The sequence below is a fragment of the Diospyros lotus genome, chromosome 8, assembly GCF_014633365.1.
Source record: "Diospyros lotus cultivar Yz01 chromosome 8, ASM1463336v1, whole genome shotgun sequence".
NCBI classification, from domain to species: Eukaryota; Viridiplantae; Streptophyta; class Magnoliopsida; order Ericales; family Ebenaceae; genus Diospyros; species Diospyros lotus.
The window spans coordinates 911,953-930,455 of NC_068345.1; the positions used below are offsets into that span (position 1 = coordinate 911,953).

Below are 18,503 nucleotides of genomic sequence, written 5' to 3' on the forward strand. Positions count from 1 at the left end.
CAAGATTAAAAATTAATTCTAATTAATATGTATTATTATTTATCATTAATATATATAATATATTAAATTTTAAAATTTTAAATATATATTATTGACATTTTTAAAATTTTAGATATGCATGTAATATGTGCATTTTTAAAATATTATATATTAAAAACAAAAAAATATTTATAATCAGTTAAGACCACATCAGACCAAGTTGGTCTGATTTGATCCAGTCAGATTTTAAGGTCCGATATTCGATTCAAAAATTTTAAAAACTATAATTCCAATCTAATTTAATTTAGAACTAATCCGATCTGATTCAAACTAAATCAACATCCCTATTTATTTATTAGGGATGAGAATAGAATTGATTGCAATACTAAAATTGAATAGATTCAAGTTATGTAAAAAAATCAAATCAAACTTATCGAACAAATTCAAAATCTAAATAAATTAAAAATTAAACAAATATGAAAAAATCTAACCAACTGAGAAAATTAAAAAAAAATAAAAAACAGAACAAACAAAAAAAAATCAAAAAAATTGAACCGAACAAACCCAAAAAAAATGAAAAAAACCAAACGAATAATCGAATCCCAAAAAATTGAAAAAAATAAAATAAAATAAAATAAATTAGCCAATTTTATTATTTAGATTTTTTAATATAAAAATTAAATTAAATTAAAATAATTAAAATGATGATAACCCAATCAAATCAACCTTTAGTTGAAACCAACAATTTTGATTGATTGGGTTCAATTGTTTAAGTGAACTTTTGCACACCACTACTATTTGCCCCACAAAACCATCACGACAAACGTCTCACCATGTCAAGTCATGCATGCTTGAGTGATATACGAGGCTGGGGCTAGATGCGTTTTCTCGTAAATGGATAATCGTGTCCCTATAAACAAATCCAAACACGCCATAACACATCTTTGTCTAGTCCTCGTCATCCACCCTTCTCTCTTTACATGTCTTCTAATTCTCAACGGAGCAAAGATACATTAGAGATAACAAGCTGATGACTCTCAAGAACTTTTATAGACGGAATCGTTTGGCACCTCGATGTCGACTGATCACATCCTAGAGTTAAAAGAAAGTTTCAATTATTCGTCGATTCAAATGGTATGGTATGTGATAATATCACTATATAACTTTAACCTAATTATTTTCTTCCATTTTAGTTAAGTTGGCATGCCAGTGTTCCTCAGTTGTCAATTGTCTTGACGTGGTTATGTCGCATCATAAAACCTAACAACCGGGTATTTGGGTCCATGGAACCTAACTTTAATTGTACCATTGCTAAGACCAACGTGCTTCTGTTTCCTTTCTCTTTGTTCTTTTCACCCTTCCCAAATCCAGCATTCTAGTCTTATTTTTCAGAAAAAGGGAGTCTTTGGGCAAATCATTTTGTTCATAAATCATTATTCTTTTAACTTTATTATTTTCAAGATATAATAATAATTTTTTTTTATACGAGATAGTGTCTTATAAAGTATCCGAAAGATCTATATCGAGAAACCGTTTAGAGGCGCAGAAGAGATCACCCGTGAACCTTTCAGTATTTAAATTAGTCTCATGCCCAAAGTAAAATTATAATTTTAGTAGAATTGTGAGCATACTTAAACAAGAATGGTGACTCTCTTATTTATAGAGAAGAGAGTAGCTGAAGGACCACATAATTCAACATGCATTTCAAGCTCTTTTTCGAATTTGTAAACAAACATATTAGAGGGTCTCTCGAATAAAAGTTTTTAAGTGACTCACAAATTCTCAAAAAGGTCGCTCGTAGACATTGAGAAAGGCTCAAAAGTGAGGTCACTTGATTGTAGCCTCGGTATCTTAGGGTGAGGCCACTCTCGGACTAAAGTTCCTCGTGGGTCTTTCACGAGTCCTTTGAGATAACTTCACTCATTGACTGAAGTCCCTGATGGGTCTCTCGCAGGTGAGGTCCCTTGAGGATTGAAGTCTTTCACAGGTGTCGACGTTCGGATTTGGTCGACTGTGATTCGTTTTGATCGTTCTGGGAAATGAATGCAAAAAGGGAAAAGAGAAAACGCACCTAAGAGATTTGGAAGGTTTGGTCAGCGTTCCGGCGACTAGCACTTGCAAGCACTCCGACGCCCAAGTAAGTAAGGGAGTAACCTGAGTATTAGCCAGTCAGAGAGTGAGAACGTACCTCGGCCTTGAAGAGAGCCAGCTAAAATATAGGAGGAGATGATGCCCTCTCCATATGTACTGTGCTTTTGCAGGTGATGGGACTGAATACCAACGTCGATGAGGTTTTCCAGTGGCAGCATGGCGTTGACTGGTCCTTCATTAATGTGGATGGGATTTGAGGCGGGCACACGAATACCCAGTAGAGGTTGCAATAATGTTTCTGCATGCTGGTATAGGGCTAGGATGGGACCGTCATGGTCCAAGAGATGTGCTGGGAGAGAGGCCAGAATGATGTCTAGCCTATCATTATTCCGTGATCTTCTCGCTTATGCGAGCTGAATGGTCAATCTACGAGCCGATTGGTCCTGCGGTCTGCGAACTGATTGGTTTTGCTGTCTGCGAATTGAGAACGTCGCTGGGAGCTCATTTAAAGCCTGGTTGGTCCCGCGATTTGAGCTCGAAGTTAGGCAACGTGCGGCCTGAAACTGACAACCTCAACCATGGGCCGTTAGGCTTCGGGTGATTAGGTCGGCTTGCAGGGTCGAGTCCAACCCACTTCATTCGAGCAGAAAATACATATAACAATAAGTCTCTTCCAAGTATCCCACTTTAGTCTCTCATTTAGGTCTCTCAATATACCATAGACTTATTTCTTTATACTTGGGTTTATCCTCAAGCATAAATTCACTTTCTTGAAGACAACAAATATGTGTGGGATAAACACATCAAATGCGTGGTAAGTCCCAAACACATACCCAGAATAAAAATATAAAAATTTGTATATGAACCGGTCACCTTGTCTTCATCACTACAATTTTAGTGTCCCATTATTGCATATATGCAAAATTGAATCAGAACCCAGCACTGCACTCATATGTATCTTAGTGTTACATTTAGTATAAAAATTTGCAAAAGTGGAGTTCCTATTGAGAGCTCTGTTTGGTTATGGATCAGCCATTGTTGTTGGCAGTTTTTGTAGATGTGGAATATGCCATTTCAATATGAATTTGATGGGGCATATCTTGAAGCAGATGAGGCTGAGCACAGCCATATCTCCACCCTTTTCCACAAAAAAAGTGTGTTGACTGTTAACGCGAACCCAAGTGGTGATTGTTGCAGTAGGAATGATGCTGGGAACGACTATCAAGTACATAAACGTCTAGATTTTTTATGGGGGTGGGGTTCCAATTTTTTGTGAATATTAGTGAATCTCCGAAAGTATGTGTTTACCTATTGGGCCTTAGTGGGCCTTACTCTTTTATATAGGTCTAGTGTACAACCACTGAGTGAGATCTCGGCTCGATCCCTCTAACTGAGGTTCTCAAATTCTGAGTAGGATTTTTCGAGCGTAAACCATTTTAAAGAATAACAAAGAAGTCAATAGGCCATTTGGCACGATCTGACTAGTGGGGCACTTGGCATATTGCGATTGACCCTCTGGGAAGGATTCTTTGGAGTGGTATTGTAATGAGCCGCCCTTCACTATTTTAGTTTTTTTTTTTTTAAATAATACTATTCTTAAATTTCTAAAATATTATATTTAAAATCCCCTAAAACATATATATTTAACATTTCAAATAATAAGTTAAGAAATAATAAATTAAATATTTACGGAAATAGAATCAAAACCTTATGAGATATAATAATCGCAAATCAATTCAAATCGTACAATATTATTCTCAATAATTACAAAAATTACAATATTCGACAAACAAATTAATATATAATAACATGTTTAATATCATTAAAAATCTCACGACTCGTCATGTTATGAGTATAGAACAGAAATACAATTGAAATCATGTCTCGATAACCTTATTTTCCTTTTTAGCTTTTGTTAGCATTCTAACCTTGACACAGAACCTTAGACAATCACCCCGACAATCACACGACACGAGATACTTCTATGGCCATTTCAGTAAAACTCACTTGAGGAAATGCAGGTGAGGCTACTAGGGTAAACTCTCATTCCACCATGATTAACATGGATAACATGATTATCAATATGTCAATGATTTCATGCCCAATCTAGTATCACAATTATCGAGGCAATACAAAATGAATAATCATATGTATAACAAGATGCACATAAATCACATAGACTTGGCGAATCTCTCGCGAATTTCATGCTCATTTAGGCAAAACATATCACGTATAAGTTTTCGAGAAAGACCACTCACCTTGATCTAGTTGTTCAAGTTTTCTCGAAATTAGTGTCTTGATATTTTTCCTGACCAAATTTTAAGAAAAATTAATAAAATTAAATTTCCTAATTTTTTAGAATTTTTTCATATTTTTTATTTTTTCTTACTTTCACATGCCCACACGTGCTTGCACCACGTGCCTTGTGCATGTTCCCATGCACTCGAAATCAATCGTCTTCTCCGATTTTCTTCTCATTATTGGCCATTGATTTTGCTTCAAACCTCTTGTTTCCTTTATTCTTCCTCCCAAACATTGTGGGCTTATAGTCAAAACACCTTCAAATTGGTCGATTACAGTGTGTCTCCAGCGATTCTCTTGATTTTTTGGCGATGCTCGAAACACCCTCAAACCAATACCAAAATCCCTCGAACTCTTCAGAAATTCTCTCCCTCACTTGGAAAACAAAAGCCTTTTATCAATTTCTTAATTTTTCCCTGAATGCTCAAATTTCTTAATTAAAACTTGGTGAAAACCCTCGGCTCTAACCCACCTATTTATAGCCATTTTTTATCAAATTTTTAGCCAATCTAATCGCTTCCTTGCTCCAGACATCTTCCTCTAAACCTTGATGGCCTAGCTTTTCTCCCCGAATGTCGATTTGACATGTTGTTGACAGCCACAATGCGACCATCTACTTGCTTGTGCATTTTTTATTTTGGCCCCTCAGCTTTTGCTCTCTTTCACTTTGGTCGTGCCCCCAAATCCTTAAGTTTCAAAAATTATATATTAGCCCTATTATTTTAAAAAATTATACTTTTGCTCAAATAAAAATTACACTTAAATCCACAAAAATTTTCATTCAAGTACATAAGTTTTTTTGGGTATTGCAGGTTTAACAATAGTTGAGATGTCTACAATTAGAAATGATATCACATTAGTATGATAATGTTAAGGTGTTTGTAACGTGGAACAATATAATAGCAATATGACGATGATTGAGGTACAAGCAACTATAACAAAAAACTATTTTAAATAGTAGTTATGTTTGTAAGAGGCTATCTTCTCGCTAAGGAAGCCTATTAAGGGAATCCTTATTCCACGTCTAACAAATTTAATTGAATTACAATCGATCTAAATTCTCTTATAGATTATTTTCATGAGAAAATGTGCATCACCATTCACTATTAGAATATTAACCGAAACATATGTGATCTATATTTATTATTCCCGTGTCAAGTTATGATTGGGTTTAATTTTTACTCACATTAATATGTTTGTAATTTTCTCACATAAAATCAAAATAAATTCTTCAAAAAGAAATTCCATTGCTCAAGAGGCCTAACACAATACTTCAACGTTGGGATGTAGAAAAATATGGATGGATGGGCTAGAACATTGGGCCGGACCAAGGCCCCAAAAAAATCACATTTTGTATATAATAACATATTTATCAATGCCATCTTTAGTAAATAACATTTGGAGGCATAAAAATATTATTGTACTTTATCAAAAAATAATTCCGTTGTATCTCAAGTATTTAAAATATTTTATTAAGCATCTCTACTCTAAAAATGTGAAATTATTAAACACCTTATTAGATAATAATTAAGAATAAAGGCTCAACGTAAAATACACTCACCTGATTGGAAATATATTCTATGCCTTAACATTTTAAGTAAGAGTATAAAAATATTCCTGTATTTTATCAAAAAAATCATATATATCTCAAACTTTCAAAATATCTCATTAGACACGTCTACTCCAAAAAGGTGAAACTATTAAATATTTCATTAATTAAGGATAAAATCTCAATATGAAATGCACTCGTGTGATTAGGGATATGATTTCAACTTTAACATTTCTAGTGAAGACATAAAAATATCCCTATATTTTATCAAAAAAAATTGTGTGACACTTTGAACTTTCAATGTGAAATTAACTTTAAGTTGAAAGAGCTTGAAGTTAAACTTTAAGCTAAACAAAATTTTAACAAAATAAAATCGAACCACTACAAGCAGATTTAGTGATGGGGTTACTAACATTTTGTTATTATTAACACATAACAATAACGAAATAAAATGGTAGTTAACTCATAAATATATTTTTAGCACTATAAATCATTATTTAGAGAGTAGTCGGGAATTGCTATCACAAATGTCAACATTTGCATGAATATACCATTTTAATACTTAGCAATAATTATGATTAGGAGTTAATTTTTTCAGTACAAACTTTCAAAAACTTCATCTAAATCTTGTACATAGTTTTATAGTTTTTTTTCTTATTTAGAAGAAGTCTTTATTTGTTTATTTATTTATTTTTTTAATTTTAATCTTTCATTGTAATGTTTGGAATATGTCTTAGTATAAAATTAAAGTCGATTTTGTAATTTTTTTCCTTTAATAAAAAAATTATTTTGTTATGGTTTCTATGAATTAAATTCAGATGTTATTGCCGTTGGGGGTTCGGAAACGATGTGGACCGAACGGAAGCGGTGGGCCGGCAAAATCTCCGTTTGCGATTAAAGCCCAAATCAGGAGAGCCGTTGAAGCCGCGGGAATTCCCCACGCCTTTGCATCTTTAAACTTCTTTGCTGGATATTTCCTCCCCACTTTGGCACAGCGCCAGGCCTCACTTCTCCAACAAAAAGAGAATAAAGTTATCATCACTAGCGATGGAAATCCCAAAGGTAGCTGCCTCCTTGAATTTGTAAATTTATTATAATTATTGCTATCGTCCGAATATAATAATAAAATTATTGATTAAAAAAATCATTATCAAGTTGACTTAATTTATAAGAAAGAGGATAGTCAGAAGATGTAAAAAATATTTCACGTAAACATTCTAATATTTAAGTCAGACATTAAAAATAAATAAAACTTAAAGATCGTATTTAAATCAATATTAGAGACGTACATTTTTTGAAATGAGAATTTATTAATTTATTTATAAAAGAGTATAAAGCTTTCACGAATATTATGATTTTTATAAATAATGTTTATCTTGACATCATAAAATTCACTATAATTGAAATTCGTGTAAATCCATCCCCCAACTAAAGAATAGATCTTGGTGGAATTGCCAGCACAATTTTGTAAAGAAATAGTCCACTTATTTCTCTAAAAGAGATGGGAAACATGTTCAATATCATTTGATTGAATTGTTAACCTAATCACTTATTGTTTGAAAACTCTCCACTTCAATTGCTATTTTTTTACAAAAAATAGACATGAGATAATAAATCTAAATTTTGAATAGTGGTCTCGAATTCAAATTGATTCTATTTTGGTTCTTCTTTAGAAAGATGATCAATCAATTCCCAATCATATTCCTTGCGAATTGGATCATCCATATAATATACAAAATAAAACTCTAGATATTTGATATCTTTCTCTTTAAATAAGATTTCAATTCTAACAATTTCATTAGATATCTTACCTCACATTTCTCTAACTTATCAGTAACAATTTGTTTAGGGTTTCAAATTCCATGATGACAACTAAACACGAGATTAGCGCTCGTTGTGAGATTTATTTCATAATTTATCGAAACAAATACAATTTATTTAAATAATTAACTATTAAGTTGACAATGATATTTAAACTCAAAATAATTACCTATTTTAATATCATTTTGAGCATGAATCAACTTCTCATCTAACACTTCAAAATTACATAAAAAGATTAAAGTTTTGTTTGTCTTATTTTTTATTATTTGAATCTCAATCTCAACTATCAGTGACAAATTCGTGTCTGAGCTGCAGTTCATAATTAAAATTAATTTTTTATATTAAAAAATATTATTTTAATAATAACTTAGTAAAAAAAAAATTACTACTATGATATATAGTTCTATACTTCAAAAAAAAAAAATTCAACTTCTCCTACTTAAATTCTTAGATCCACCCCTACCAACCACTAATTAACAGCCAACATGCCATCTTGCGTGTTAGATTTGCGGTGTTTTGAAGGAATGAGGTGGTTATGACATTGCCATTGCTTTCACTTTCAAACCAACCGTCAATCATGGCAATGCCCCCACCATCTCACTTATTATGTTTCACCAACAAGGTAATTTGGATAGTCCCAATGGTGCCCCCATCACCTTTACTAATTATGTTTCCCCAAAAATGTTATTTGGGTAATGACTTATAATGTATTTATAATATTTTTAATGATATTTATGTATTAATATATTATATATTTATAATAATATGATGTAAAATATAACATATTAATATTCGAGTGTGATATGAGTGTCACAGTTAAGTGTCCAATTAACATTTTAGATATTCCACAATACTATTTCAACTGTTATTAAATCATATACTTAGTAGTGTTCATTCGATTCATATTAAATTCAATTGAACCGAATCAATATAGAAATTGGATCGAAGACCGGACAAATCTAATCCAATTTGGTCCTAACTGGTTCTAATTTTTTTTTTCCATAAACAAATAATTTCATATAAAAATCTTAATAGGAATATATTATATATATAAATATTAACATAATGCAATTTTAATATATTATATGTATATTATATTATTAGTATTATTAATTAATAAATAATATTATTTATTTTCAACCAATTTTCAATCTTCAACTGATCCTAGACTGAAAACCAGTTGAAGCTAATAAGTAGACGACCTCTAAACAATAAGTGACTTCTAAAATAACTTTATTATCGTACCCACTTTTACCTCGGAAACCTATTAGGTAGGGGAGTAGGCCTGGGTCCAGGCCCAATTTTAACTATGAGAATATAGGCCCATGACTATTTGTCCACCTTTGATGTTAGCCTGACGTCAGAATATAATAACCTACCATCATTTTGAATCGTAGACATACCAAACCATTCACAAGCGCGCATCGAGTACATGAATTATTGAATTATTAATAATTATATAAATTAATATAATTGATTAATAAATATATACCATGAAAAAATACTTATTATATTGATTTGTAATTATTAAATTATTACTATTGTGTTAATTTGGCGACATTTTAACAGGCCACAGTCGTTTGGATTAAATTAATTCAGTTAGTTAAAAATAATTTGGTAATTAAATTAAATTAATGGAAATTTGAAACGAATTGAAAATTTTAAAAAATAAATTATATAAATTAACATAAATTGTCAATTAGACAATTGCAAAATCTTCCCAATAAGAGGGTTATTTCAGTAATTCCATCCTGTCTCGCACGTTAAATTGCTCTCCGCCCTGTCCGCTTCTTACGCCCCAACCCCGCAGCATCTTCTTTCTCTACCCTTTCCCACTTTCTCTCCCTCCATTTTCCCGGAAAATAATCCAATGGCCGAGAAAAGCAAAATTCTGATCATCGGCGGAACGGGCTACATCGGAAAGTACGTAGTGGAAGCGAGCGTCAAGCTCGGTCACCCTACCTTCGTTGTGGTCAGAGAAAGTACACTTTCCGATCCCGTTAAAGGGAAACTCATTAAGAGCTTCGAGGATACTGGCGTCACCGTGCTCCATGTCTGTTCCTTCTTACTGTTGAATCTTTGCACGGAATTTTATCAGAATAATGTGAGATCGATTTGTTTTTTTTTTTTTGTTTATGGCAGGGAGATTTGAACGATCACGAGAGTTTGGTTAGGGCGATAAAGCAGGTGGATGTGGTGATATCAACGGTCGGCTCCTTGCAGTTAGCAGATCAAGTTAAGATCATTGCCGCCATTAAGGAAGCCGGAAACGTCAAGGTTGGTTGATTATCTTTGTGGAAATTATATATACATATATATATATATTTGTACATAATTTTTACTTGTTTATAAGGAGTGTCTCCACGATTGTAGGCTTATAGCTGCGTTATTTCATCAATTCTATAGAAATTTTCATATCATAGGAGTTCGAATGAAGCACTAGGAATGTGACTTTTCTTACGGTTTCTTTGGATTAAATCAGAGGTTCTTGCCCTCGGAGTTCGGAAACGATGTGGACCGAGTGAATGCGGTGGAGCCGGCCAAATCCGCGTTTGCGTTGAAGGCCCAAATCCGGAGAGCTGTTGAAGCCGAGGGTATTCCCCACACCTATGTATCTTCAAACTTCTTTGCTGGCTATTTCCTCCCCACATTGGCACAACCAGGGCTGACTTCTCCACCAAGAGAAAAAGTGATCATCCCTGGTGATGGAAATCCCAAAGGTACTGGCTAATAAACCATCTCTTTCCTTTAACTGTCCTTGGTCCTGGCTTTGCTTCGGTAATGAACTTCTTGCTCCAAAGGTTTAAAGTAGATCAGGCCAATTTGGCACTTGATATTACTATTATTATTAGTTTACAAAAATGTGAATATGCCAAATTAATTGCATATTTATTAGATTAGGGAAACCAAAAATTGCAGAAGCCAACCTCACAAGTTAAAAATATTGGTCATGTAGGTGGTGACCACTCAATTTTTATCGTCTTTATCTAGTCAAAGGGGCTTGGCCCCTAGTAAAGTGGGTTGTGTTAGTTTGGATTGATGTGTTAGTTAACTTTAAAAAATAAAATATATTCAAAACAAATGACTAAATATGAAATTTTTTTATTGATTAACATAATTTTATAATTTATTATGCGAACCCTTAAAATTCAAATAATTATTTCATATTTTAACAAATATATTTATTACACAATATAATTAAAAATCTGATTACAACACTAATTCTTTAAATTTTCTATATCATAAAAATTTAAGGCATTAAAGCCAATCAATTTGTTGAACTTGATTCAAATTACCTGTTCATATCACCATTGATGTTGAAATATTAGGCGAGTCTTAACATCTTGGAGGTGTGAGTATCACTTTACCAAGCTATTACTATTTGTTAATTTTTTGTCATTTGTCATGTCTAATATTTATCAATCATGAGTTTGTGCCTCGACTTGCCATGTCAGTAGCTCCATCATATTTTCCTTTAGAAATGTAATCACATTGATTGTTCCTTTATAAGTTAAATATGTTCATTCTTATTTCTTCAGGAATCTCCATAGAGATGGGATTTCAATTCAAACCATTATGATGAAATAAGATTTGTGACCTCAATGGAGCCTTGTAGTAACCTTATTTGGGTGTTTTTCTTTTAAAAAGTACCTATTTCTTACCCAATCACATTTAATTCAAAGGCAACATTATTTATTGTAAATCTTTCAAATTTAAAGGGATCATATCAATTACATCAGAAGATTAAAGCTCGCTATGTTGGTATTCTTGTTCTTAATTAGGTTGATGATACATTGCAACTTTGCAAGCAGCATCATTTGAACATTTCACTTAATAGTTGTATGAGATCTTTCTGTTTTGTTATAGTAGTAGTCTTAGTTCTACGGCTTGTGCAATTTTGGCTGGTAATGGTTATTGATGTTCATAAGCCCTGCATTCTGATTTTGGTCAATCTTATAACCTTTGTAGCAATACTCAATGAGGAGCATGACATTGGCACCTATACCATCAAAGCTGTGGATGATCCAAGGACATTGAACAAGATCGTATACATCAGGCCTCCCAACAACATCTACTCATTCAACGAGCTTGTTTCTTTGTGGGAGAAGAAGATTGGCAAGACCCTTGAGAGACTCTATGTTCCAGAAGAGCAAATCCTCAAGCAAATCCAAGGTTAGTCCACAAGAATAACACATACCATCTTTTAATAGAGATGTGATTCTTGTGATATGCGAATCGATCATCTTTTTTATGTAGCTTACTAATAAATATAAATTAAACAGCTTCTTTGCCCCCCCCCCCCAAAAAAAAAAAGGAAAGATTATGTACAAATACAACCTTACCCCGACTCCTCCAAAGCGGGTTGCTCCATTTTCTTAACAAATATTTATCAAAATAGATTTTATTATAGAATTGGTGGCCAGTAATTTACAGAGGCTAATGGTGTCAAAATGTTTTTGCTGTATATTGCAGAGTCTCCAATCCCAATCAACATAATACTAGCAATCAACCACTCGGTTTTTGTGAAGGGAGACCAGACCAACTTTGAGATCGAGCCATCTTTTGGAGTTGAGGCGTCTGAGCTTTACCCAGATGTCAAGTACACCACCGTAGATGAATATCTTGACCAGTTTGTCTGAGCCTGAAGTAAACTCTCGAGTTGCTGTCTAAAATACACGAAGCCATACTATTATGCACGGAATTAACTGAAACCTTATAGAGGTCTTCTCCACTATTACTAAAATAAACTCTTGAGTTGCTTGGTTTCAATCGCTAAATGCAAGTAGATGCAACTCTGATTGTGTTTGGTTGAAGGTTGGAATGGAGGCCTTTCTTCCCTGGTGTTGCTTCAACTTTCTATTTGAATTTGCAGCATTTATTATTATTTTTCTTTAAAACAGTAAAAGCTGCATGATTTAGGCACTAACATCTCTTGATATCACTCCTCAAGCTAAAGTAGTTTAGTGGTTAGAGAGGTTCTACCTCATTGCCTTGTGAGTACGAGGTTTTGGTTAGAATTTGAGTCATGCAAGGGGTAATGTTTGGATAGCTTCCCATCATATATTATGGGTTAAAGTAGTGAAAAATTGGTAATATTATTTAGAGGAGTGATGTTTGGATGGTCTCACGTGGGTGAGGAACATTGTAGTTAAATTGAGATAACGGAATCGAACTAACAAAAATTGATCAAAATAGGCGGTTCGGTTTTCAAATTTGAGTGTTTCGATTATTTTGGTTTAATTTAATTTTTGTATTAAAAAAAATAAAATAATCAAACTAATTAAAATATTAAAAATGACATTTTTTACTAAAATTTTGATTTTTTTCAATAGATTGAATTTTTTCAAAAACTTGAATCAATCGAGTAGATGATCAAACTGAATAAATCTAAAAATCAAAAAAATAAAATAAAACTAATATTGAATCTATTGAATACTCATTTCTAGTTCCACATCATATATTATAACTTTAAATGATAGAAGATTGGTGATATTGTCTTTTTAATAGAATGAATAAAGTTTAAGTCAAATGATTTTAATAATGTGATATTATATATGCATAGTATAAATGATATTTTTAAAAATTTTATATTGAAAAAGGAAAAAAAATATAGACTAATTTGGTTCGGTCCCAACACCAACTGATCTAATTTTTAGTTTGAAATCCTTGCAAATTTCACTCATAGTCTGATTTAGTTTCTTTATTATATATATAACAATCATTAAATTTTTAATCTTACTATAATTTAATCACTCTTTAAAAATTTTGTCAAAGAATTATCATGTTGCAGACATATAAACTAAAAAAATAAAAATAAAGAATAGGTTGTTATCAGTGACTATCACTTACCCTTTTAAAGATTCTATACAGATACATACATATACATAATTCCATATATATATATATATATATGAAATTTAACGAGATTTTTTTAAAAACAACTGATAGATAAAGAGAAAAATATCTTTGATTTTAACCAGAATTTTTAAAAAATTAAAGGAATAACAACTTGGGAGAAAATGTGAGGAGTTTTGAAATAGAAACAATCCAACAATGAATACTTTGTCAAATTTATATTTTTGCTTTTATAATTTTACATGTTTTTGTGAGATTATTCCAATTTTTTTTTGTTGTTTTTATTATACTCATGAATTTGATTTTCGAGTCAATTTAATCTTTTTTATACTTTAATCTTTTTTCACGTAGTAATTCAACCTCTTCATTATTTCGATTACACTCTTGAATCAATTTAATTGTTATATTTTTACGTATAAAAAAAAATAAAATAAGATAACAAAGTATGCGTCACATTCTATTCATGCTAAAATATGAAAATTAAATTGATTCGAAAATGTAAGTTTAGAGGTGTAATCAAAATAATTAAAAAAAATTAAATTGATTTAAAAATACAAATCTAATAACATAATCAAAACAACAACAAAATAAATAATCACATAAAAAAATAAAAATAAAGAAACAAAAATATAAATTTGACGATGAATTCCTCCACATTCCTAACAACGACAATGAGTGACACCTAATGGCAATCACAATTTTTATATTTTTTATTTGTTACATTATAAACGTCATTTGACGGTTATAGGCAACAAATTCGGCGGACGCGTTCGGTACGTGTAATTGCCTTCCCGCAAATTTTCTCGCACATTTTAGCGGGAAACAATCACAGCTAACGGCCATCGAGACCTTCAAGAAACCTGATTTATGGGGGCCGGCTCCGATCCTGTCAAAGCGGAGCTCATTGAGACCTTCAAGAAACCTGTAGTTCTCTACGACCGTGATGGCTTGTTGAAGGCAGTCAAGCAAGTCGATGTGGTGATTTCTATGCTCTCTGTCAAGCAGTTTGCCGATCAGGTCAGGTCCACATTATCTCCGCCATTAAAAAAGCTGGAAACATCAATGTTGGAGTCTGGACAAGCCGTTGTTGATGTTTCTTATGCTTTCTCGAATTATACAGAGGTTCTTCCCTTCGGCGTTGGCGAATGATGTGGATCGTACTAATGCAGTTGAGGCATCGAGATCTGCGGTCCAAGTTAAGGCCAGCTAGGGCTTTTTCCTCTCCCGGCGATTGATATCCCAAAGGTATTACAATTGCGTCATCTCCTTTAGCTCCTCGATCTCGGTTTAATTCAGTTATGGAAATTTTCAAATTCGCTTTCTCTGTTCAGGGAATCCGTCGATCTCTTTCAGATAAGATAAGCACGAAACTCAAATCAACTAAGTTGACTGTCTAATTGATATGCGTTGAGCGCACAAAAATAACACAAGTATTCTTCGGCTTAGTTGCAGGGAGAGATTATTTTGACTGAGTGAGAGATACATTACAATTAGAATCTTAGATGAGTTTCATGCAAGTTCAAAAGAGGAGAAACATTTTACTTCGTTTTAATGAATTCGAAGTTAAAGGGAGGACGCTAAGTTCAAAAGAGGAGAAACATTTTACTTCATTTTAATGAATTCGAAGTTAAAGGGAGGAGACTATTCATAACTGAAAATACTAAGTAAGCTAGATGGCTGCAGTTCGTAGGGGTGCAGTGCATTGCCCGGAAAATTCTAAGCTAGCTAGATGACTGTAGTTCGCAGTGGTGCAGTGGATGCAGTTGACAGATAATTTGTTGTCCTTTTCCAATTTCAAGCGGTTAGCAGTTAATAGTCAATACCATATCAACATACCAAATTTTTATCTTATTGCATTGTGTCATTGGTCAAATCTATATTTTTGTTCATATAATTTTATATTTTTTTGTATAGTTATTTAAATTTTTTATTATTTTAATTACACTCTTACACTTATATTTTTTAATTAATTTAATTCATATATTTTAGCATGTTTTTATGTCTTTTTATTGTTTCAATTACTCGTATAGATCTGTATTTTCGAGTCAATTTACCCTTATACTCTGACGGAAACAAAGTGTGACATGTACTTTATTATCTCACTTTATCTTTTTTTTTTTACATATAAAAGTATAATGGTTAAATTGACTCGAAAATGTAAATTTAAGTGTATAATCGAAACAATAAAATGTTTATTATGACATACAAAAAAAAGTCAAAATATAAAAATTAAATTGACTCAAAAATTAGATTCTAGTATGTAATTAAAATAACAAAAATTTTGAGTAATCACAAGAAAAAAAGTAGAAGTACAAGAGCAAAAATATAGCTTTGGCCATGATAATTTGTTAATCATTTTTACCTATGATCTTATATTATTTAAAGGCTTGGGACCGCCTGTAAATATGAATCTATAGGCAGACTTTTGCAGTTGATAGTTAAATATATGCAAATAATTTGCATCTGCTTTCAATCACGCTGCTTGTACACAAATCTAACTATCTAAGCAACTAAAATCAAGCACTTCTAGGTAGCCAGGTTAGTGAAAAGACATTAAGTACTCAACCTGACACAGGTATGTATTCTCTGCCATAAAAGGATTATAAATCAACAAAAAAGCTAGGATGTGGATGCAGCTAAATGCAAAATTCCAAGCATTTAGCACTTTGATCCTCACAAGTTCAAAATGTGCTTTCTCTAGGTTGCAGAATTTCTGGACAATCTGCAAGGATGAAAAGTCATATTGTATTGAGTTTGGCTGTTCATATGCCAAATCAGTTCCTTGTTATATAATTCTTTTGGTTGGTTGTAATATTTTCTTTATAAACACGGTAAGTCTTTTCTTTATAAACACGGTAGTCGTATTCAACGAGGAGCGTGACATTGCTACCTACATCATCAAATTAACCTGTGGATGGCCCAAGAACATTGAATTAGATCCTTTACATCAAGCCTCCCAGAAACAGCTATTCATCTAATGAGATTGTTTCCCTATGGGAGAAGAAGATTGGCAAGACCCTTGAAAGAATCTATGTTCTGGAGGACCAAATTCTGAGGCAAATTGAAGGTTAGTAAGGACAGCTGTGCTGATTCTTCATATCCCTTACCAAAGCAGTTGGCATTTGTTGACTCATTCTGGATCTGGTTATCGTTGCAGAGGCCCCGCGCCCGAGAAATGTAATGTTATCACTCCAGCATTCTGTTTTTCTGAAGGGAGATCAAGCCAATTTTGAGATTGATCCCTCGTTTGGGGTTGAAGCTTCTGAACTCTATCCAGATGTCAAATACACCAGTGTCAACAAATACATTGATCATTTTTCTATATCGATATACCATTTGCTTTTCTTGTTACTGAAATAGAATCTCCATTGGCTATACTTGAGGTGAATGGTCAAGTTAGATGGCTGAGTATGGTTCTTTCCCATTGTGGATCTGTAAGTTTCTATGGGAATCTATTGCAATTATTCTATTAAATGCCAACATTTTGGGATTGATATTTCTTCAAGTGTAATTAATTAATAGCAATAGTTGTTTCCCTAATGATTATGAATCATGGTTCTTCTAATTTCCTTGATGTCAGAAGTATGATCAATAAGATTAATGCAAATCAGCACACTTGGATAATGTAGAGGCCAGAGGTATCTATGTTGAAACAAGTGTCAACTTCCATTACAGAGACTACTCTTCTCAACTTCAAATTACACACAACAGAACGTGAATCTTTCTTATTCATTTTCCGTAAGGTGATTCAACCCTCTTTCTGTACAAATTGATGAAATATTTGCAGTCATGGCTGAGCCAATCACTGTGTTCTTGACAAATGCAGGTGCAGTATTAATCTCAGGCAGGAAGAATGGACTTGCAGGAACGGAACTCAACCCTGGTTTCATGGCTCCACGAGCCTTTTTCTTCCAGTCTGTGGCTGGGCTGTAGGTTCTGGTGCTGGTGCAAGAGGCTGGGATGGTGACACCGGTGGTGGTGTTGCCACAAGTGCTCTTCTAGGCAACGAGCCACGTGAATAGCGCGACCCTGCAGCCACAGTTGCTGCCCCTTTCTTGCCTGCAAAACAAGAAAATATTTAAGTTTCCATGAGAAAAAACAGACGAGCAGAAAAGCCTCTCAAAATTGGAAGAAGGCTGCATTCATACCGTTTAAATTCAAGGTGGGTTTTGCAGAAGCAGAGAGGCGGATGAGTGTAGGGGTGACAAGAGTTAGCACGGCCCAGAAGAACATTATCAGAATGAAAGCTCTTCCACTCATTTGCAGCCCAAATTCACTCACTTCCAGAGAGGGTTTTCTGTATCTCAAGTCTTTATCCAGCAGTTTGGGATGGTAGGGGAAGAAGACCTCTGGGAGTAATTACTTAGCTGGCCATGGCTCAGAAACACCTCATAATGTTTGTTATAAAATCCCAAATCCTTATTCAATTCAAAGTGTCCTTTCTTTTCTGATTTTCTTTAGCGAAGTCACGCATGAAAATGACCTTGTGATCTCAGTGGTTGGAGTTGTTGTACCGATTGGGCATCTGGTTAAGATTCCAATGCCCAGTTGATAATTCCTCAGGCACCCAATAATAAGAAAATTGTCAATGTCAACACATAAAACCTTAAATATATTATGTTGTTACTTCTGCATAATTATTAATTGAAAAGGAGTTTTACGACCCCTTAGCTACAAAACTTTCTTTATCCGATGTGAAATAGCATGCGGGTCTTAACTTTTTTTCAAATTTGTGAGAGAAAGAGAAAAGAACATTAACAATAAAAAAAAATTCATTAGAATGTCACTTTCAAATAATTGATTAATTGAGAGATATATTATAACCTCTTCATCTACCGTGAAAATTCTATTATATGGCCAATGTGAAAGTGAAAATGATTTCATATTAGAGTATAAACAACAACAT

At 33.0% G+C, this 18,503-nt stretch overlaps 2 protein-coding genes, 1 long non-coding RNA gene and 1 pseudogene across 4 annotated transcripts; 3 read left to right on the top strand and 1 right to left on the bottom strand.

Annotated features, from left to right (window-relative positions):
• The first annotated feature begins 9,522 nt into the window (after nucleotides 1-9,522).
• Nucleotides 9,523-12,594, top strand: LOC127807805 (phenylcoumaran benzylic ether reductase Betv6). Its single transcript, XM_052345923.1, has 5 exons — nucleotides 9,523-9,794; nucleotides 9,884-10,018; nucleotides 10,224-10,461; nucleotides 11,711-11,914; nucleotides 12,215-12,594. The coding sequence occupies exons 1-5, from the start codon at nucleotides 9,612-9,614 to the stop codon at nucleotides 12,379-12,381; spliced, it is 927 nt and encodes a 308-aa protein (XP_052201883.1). The 5' UTR covers nucleotides 9,523-9,611; the 3' UTR covers nucleotides 12,382-12,594.
• A 1,870-nt stretch (nucleotides 12,595-14,464) lies between these two features.
• On the top strand, nucleotides 14,465-14,807 carry LOC127807681 (phenylcoumaran benzylic ether reductase TP7-like; annotated as a pseudogene).
• Nucleotides 14,808-16,500: 1,693 nt separating this feature from the next.
• Nucleotides 16,501-17,566, top strand: LOC127807807 (uncharacterized). Of its 2 annotated transcripts, none has more exons than XR_008024801.1 (4): nucleotides 16,501-16,664; nucleotides 16,755-17,031; nucleotides 17,178-17,340; nucleotides 17,424-17,566. It is a non-coding gene; the product is annotated as an uncharacterized LOC127807807 (long non-coding RNA). The 2 variants fall into 2 exon arrangements; XR_008024802.1 differs by having other exon boundaries at nucleotides 17,181-17,340.
• Nucleotides 17,180-18,144, bottom strand: LOC127807806 (uncharacterized). Its single transcript, XM_052345924.1, has 2 exons — nucleotides 17,746-18,144; nucleotides 17,180-17,656 (listed from the first exon to the last, which is right to left on the bottom strand). Exons 1-2 carry the CDS (start codon nucleotides 17,855-17,857, stop codon nucleotides 17,484-17,486), a joined length of 285 nt encoding a protein of 94 aa, XP_052201884.1. The 5' UTR covers nucleotides 17,858-18,144; the 3' UTR covers nucleotides 17,180-17,483.
• Between the last annotated feature and the right edge of the window lie 359 nt (nucleotides 18,145-18,503).

What these genes read in the sequence shown, in the direction of transcription:
- LOC127807805 (XM_052345923.1), top strand. Translation starts at nt 9,612, where the DNA reads ATGGCCGAGAAAAGCAAAATTCTGATCATCGGCGGAACGGGCTACATC. An exon ending in CTGGCGTCACCGTGCTCCAT is followed by an intron (nt 9,795 to 9,883) that starts GTCTGTTCCTTC and finishes TGTTTATGGCAG; the next exon opens with GGAGATTTGAACGATCACGA. An exon ending in AGGAAGCCGGAAACGTCAAG is followed by an intron (nt 10,019 to 10,223) that starts GTTGGTTGATTA and finishes GGATTAAATCAG; the next exon opens with AGGTTCTTGCCCTCGGAGTT.
- LOC127807806 (XM_052345924.1), bottom strand. Translation starts at nt 17,857, where the DNA reads ATGAGTGGAAGAGCTTTCATTCTGATAATGTTCTTCTGGGCCGTGCTA. An exon ending in ACCCACCTTGAATTTAAACG is followed by an intron (nt 17,657 to 17,745) that starts GTATGAATGCAG and finishes CTTGTTTTGCAG; the next exon opens with GCAAGAAAGGGGCAGCAACT.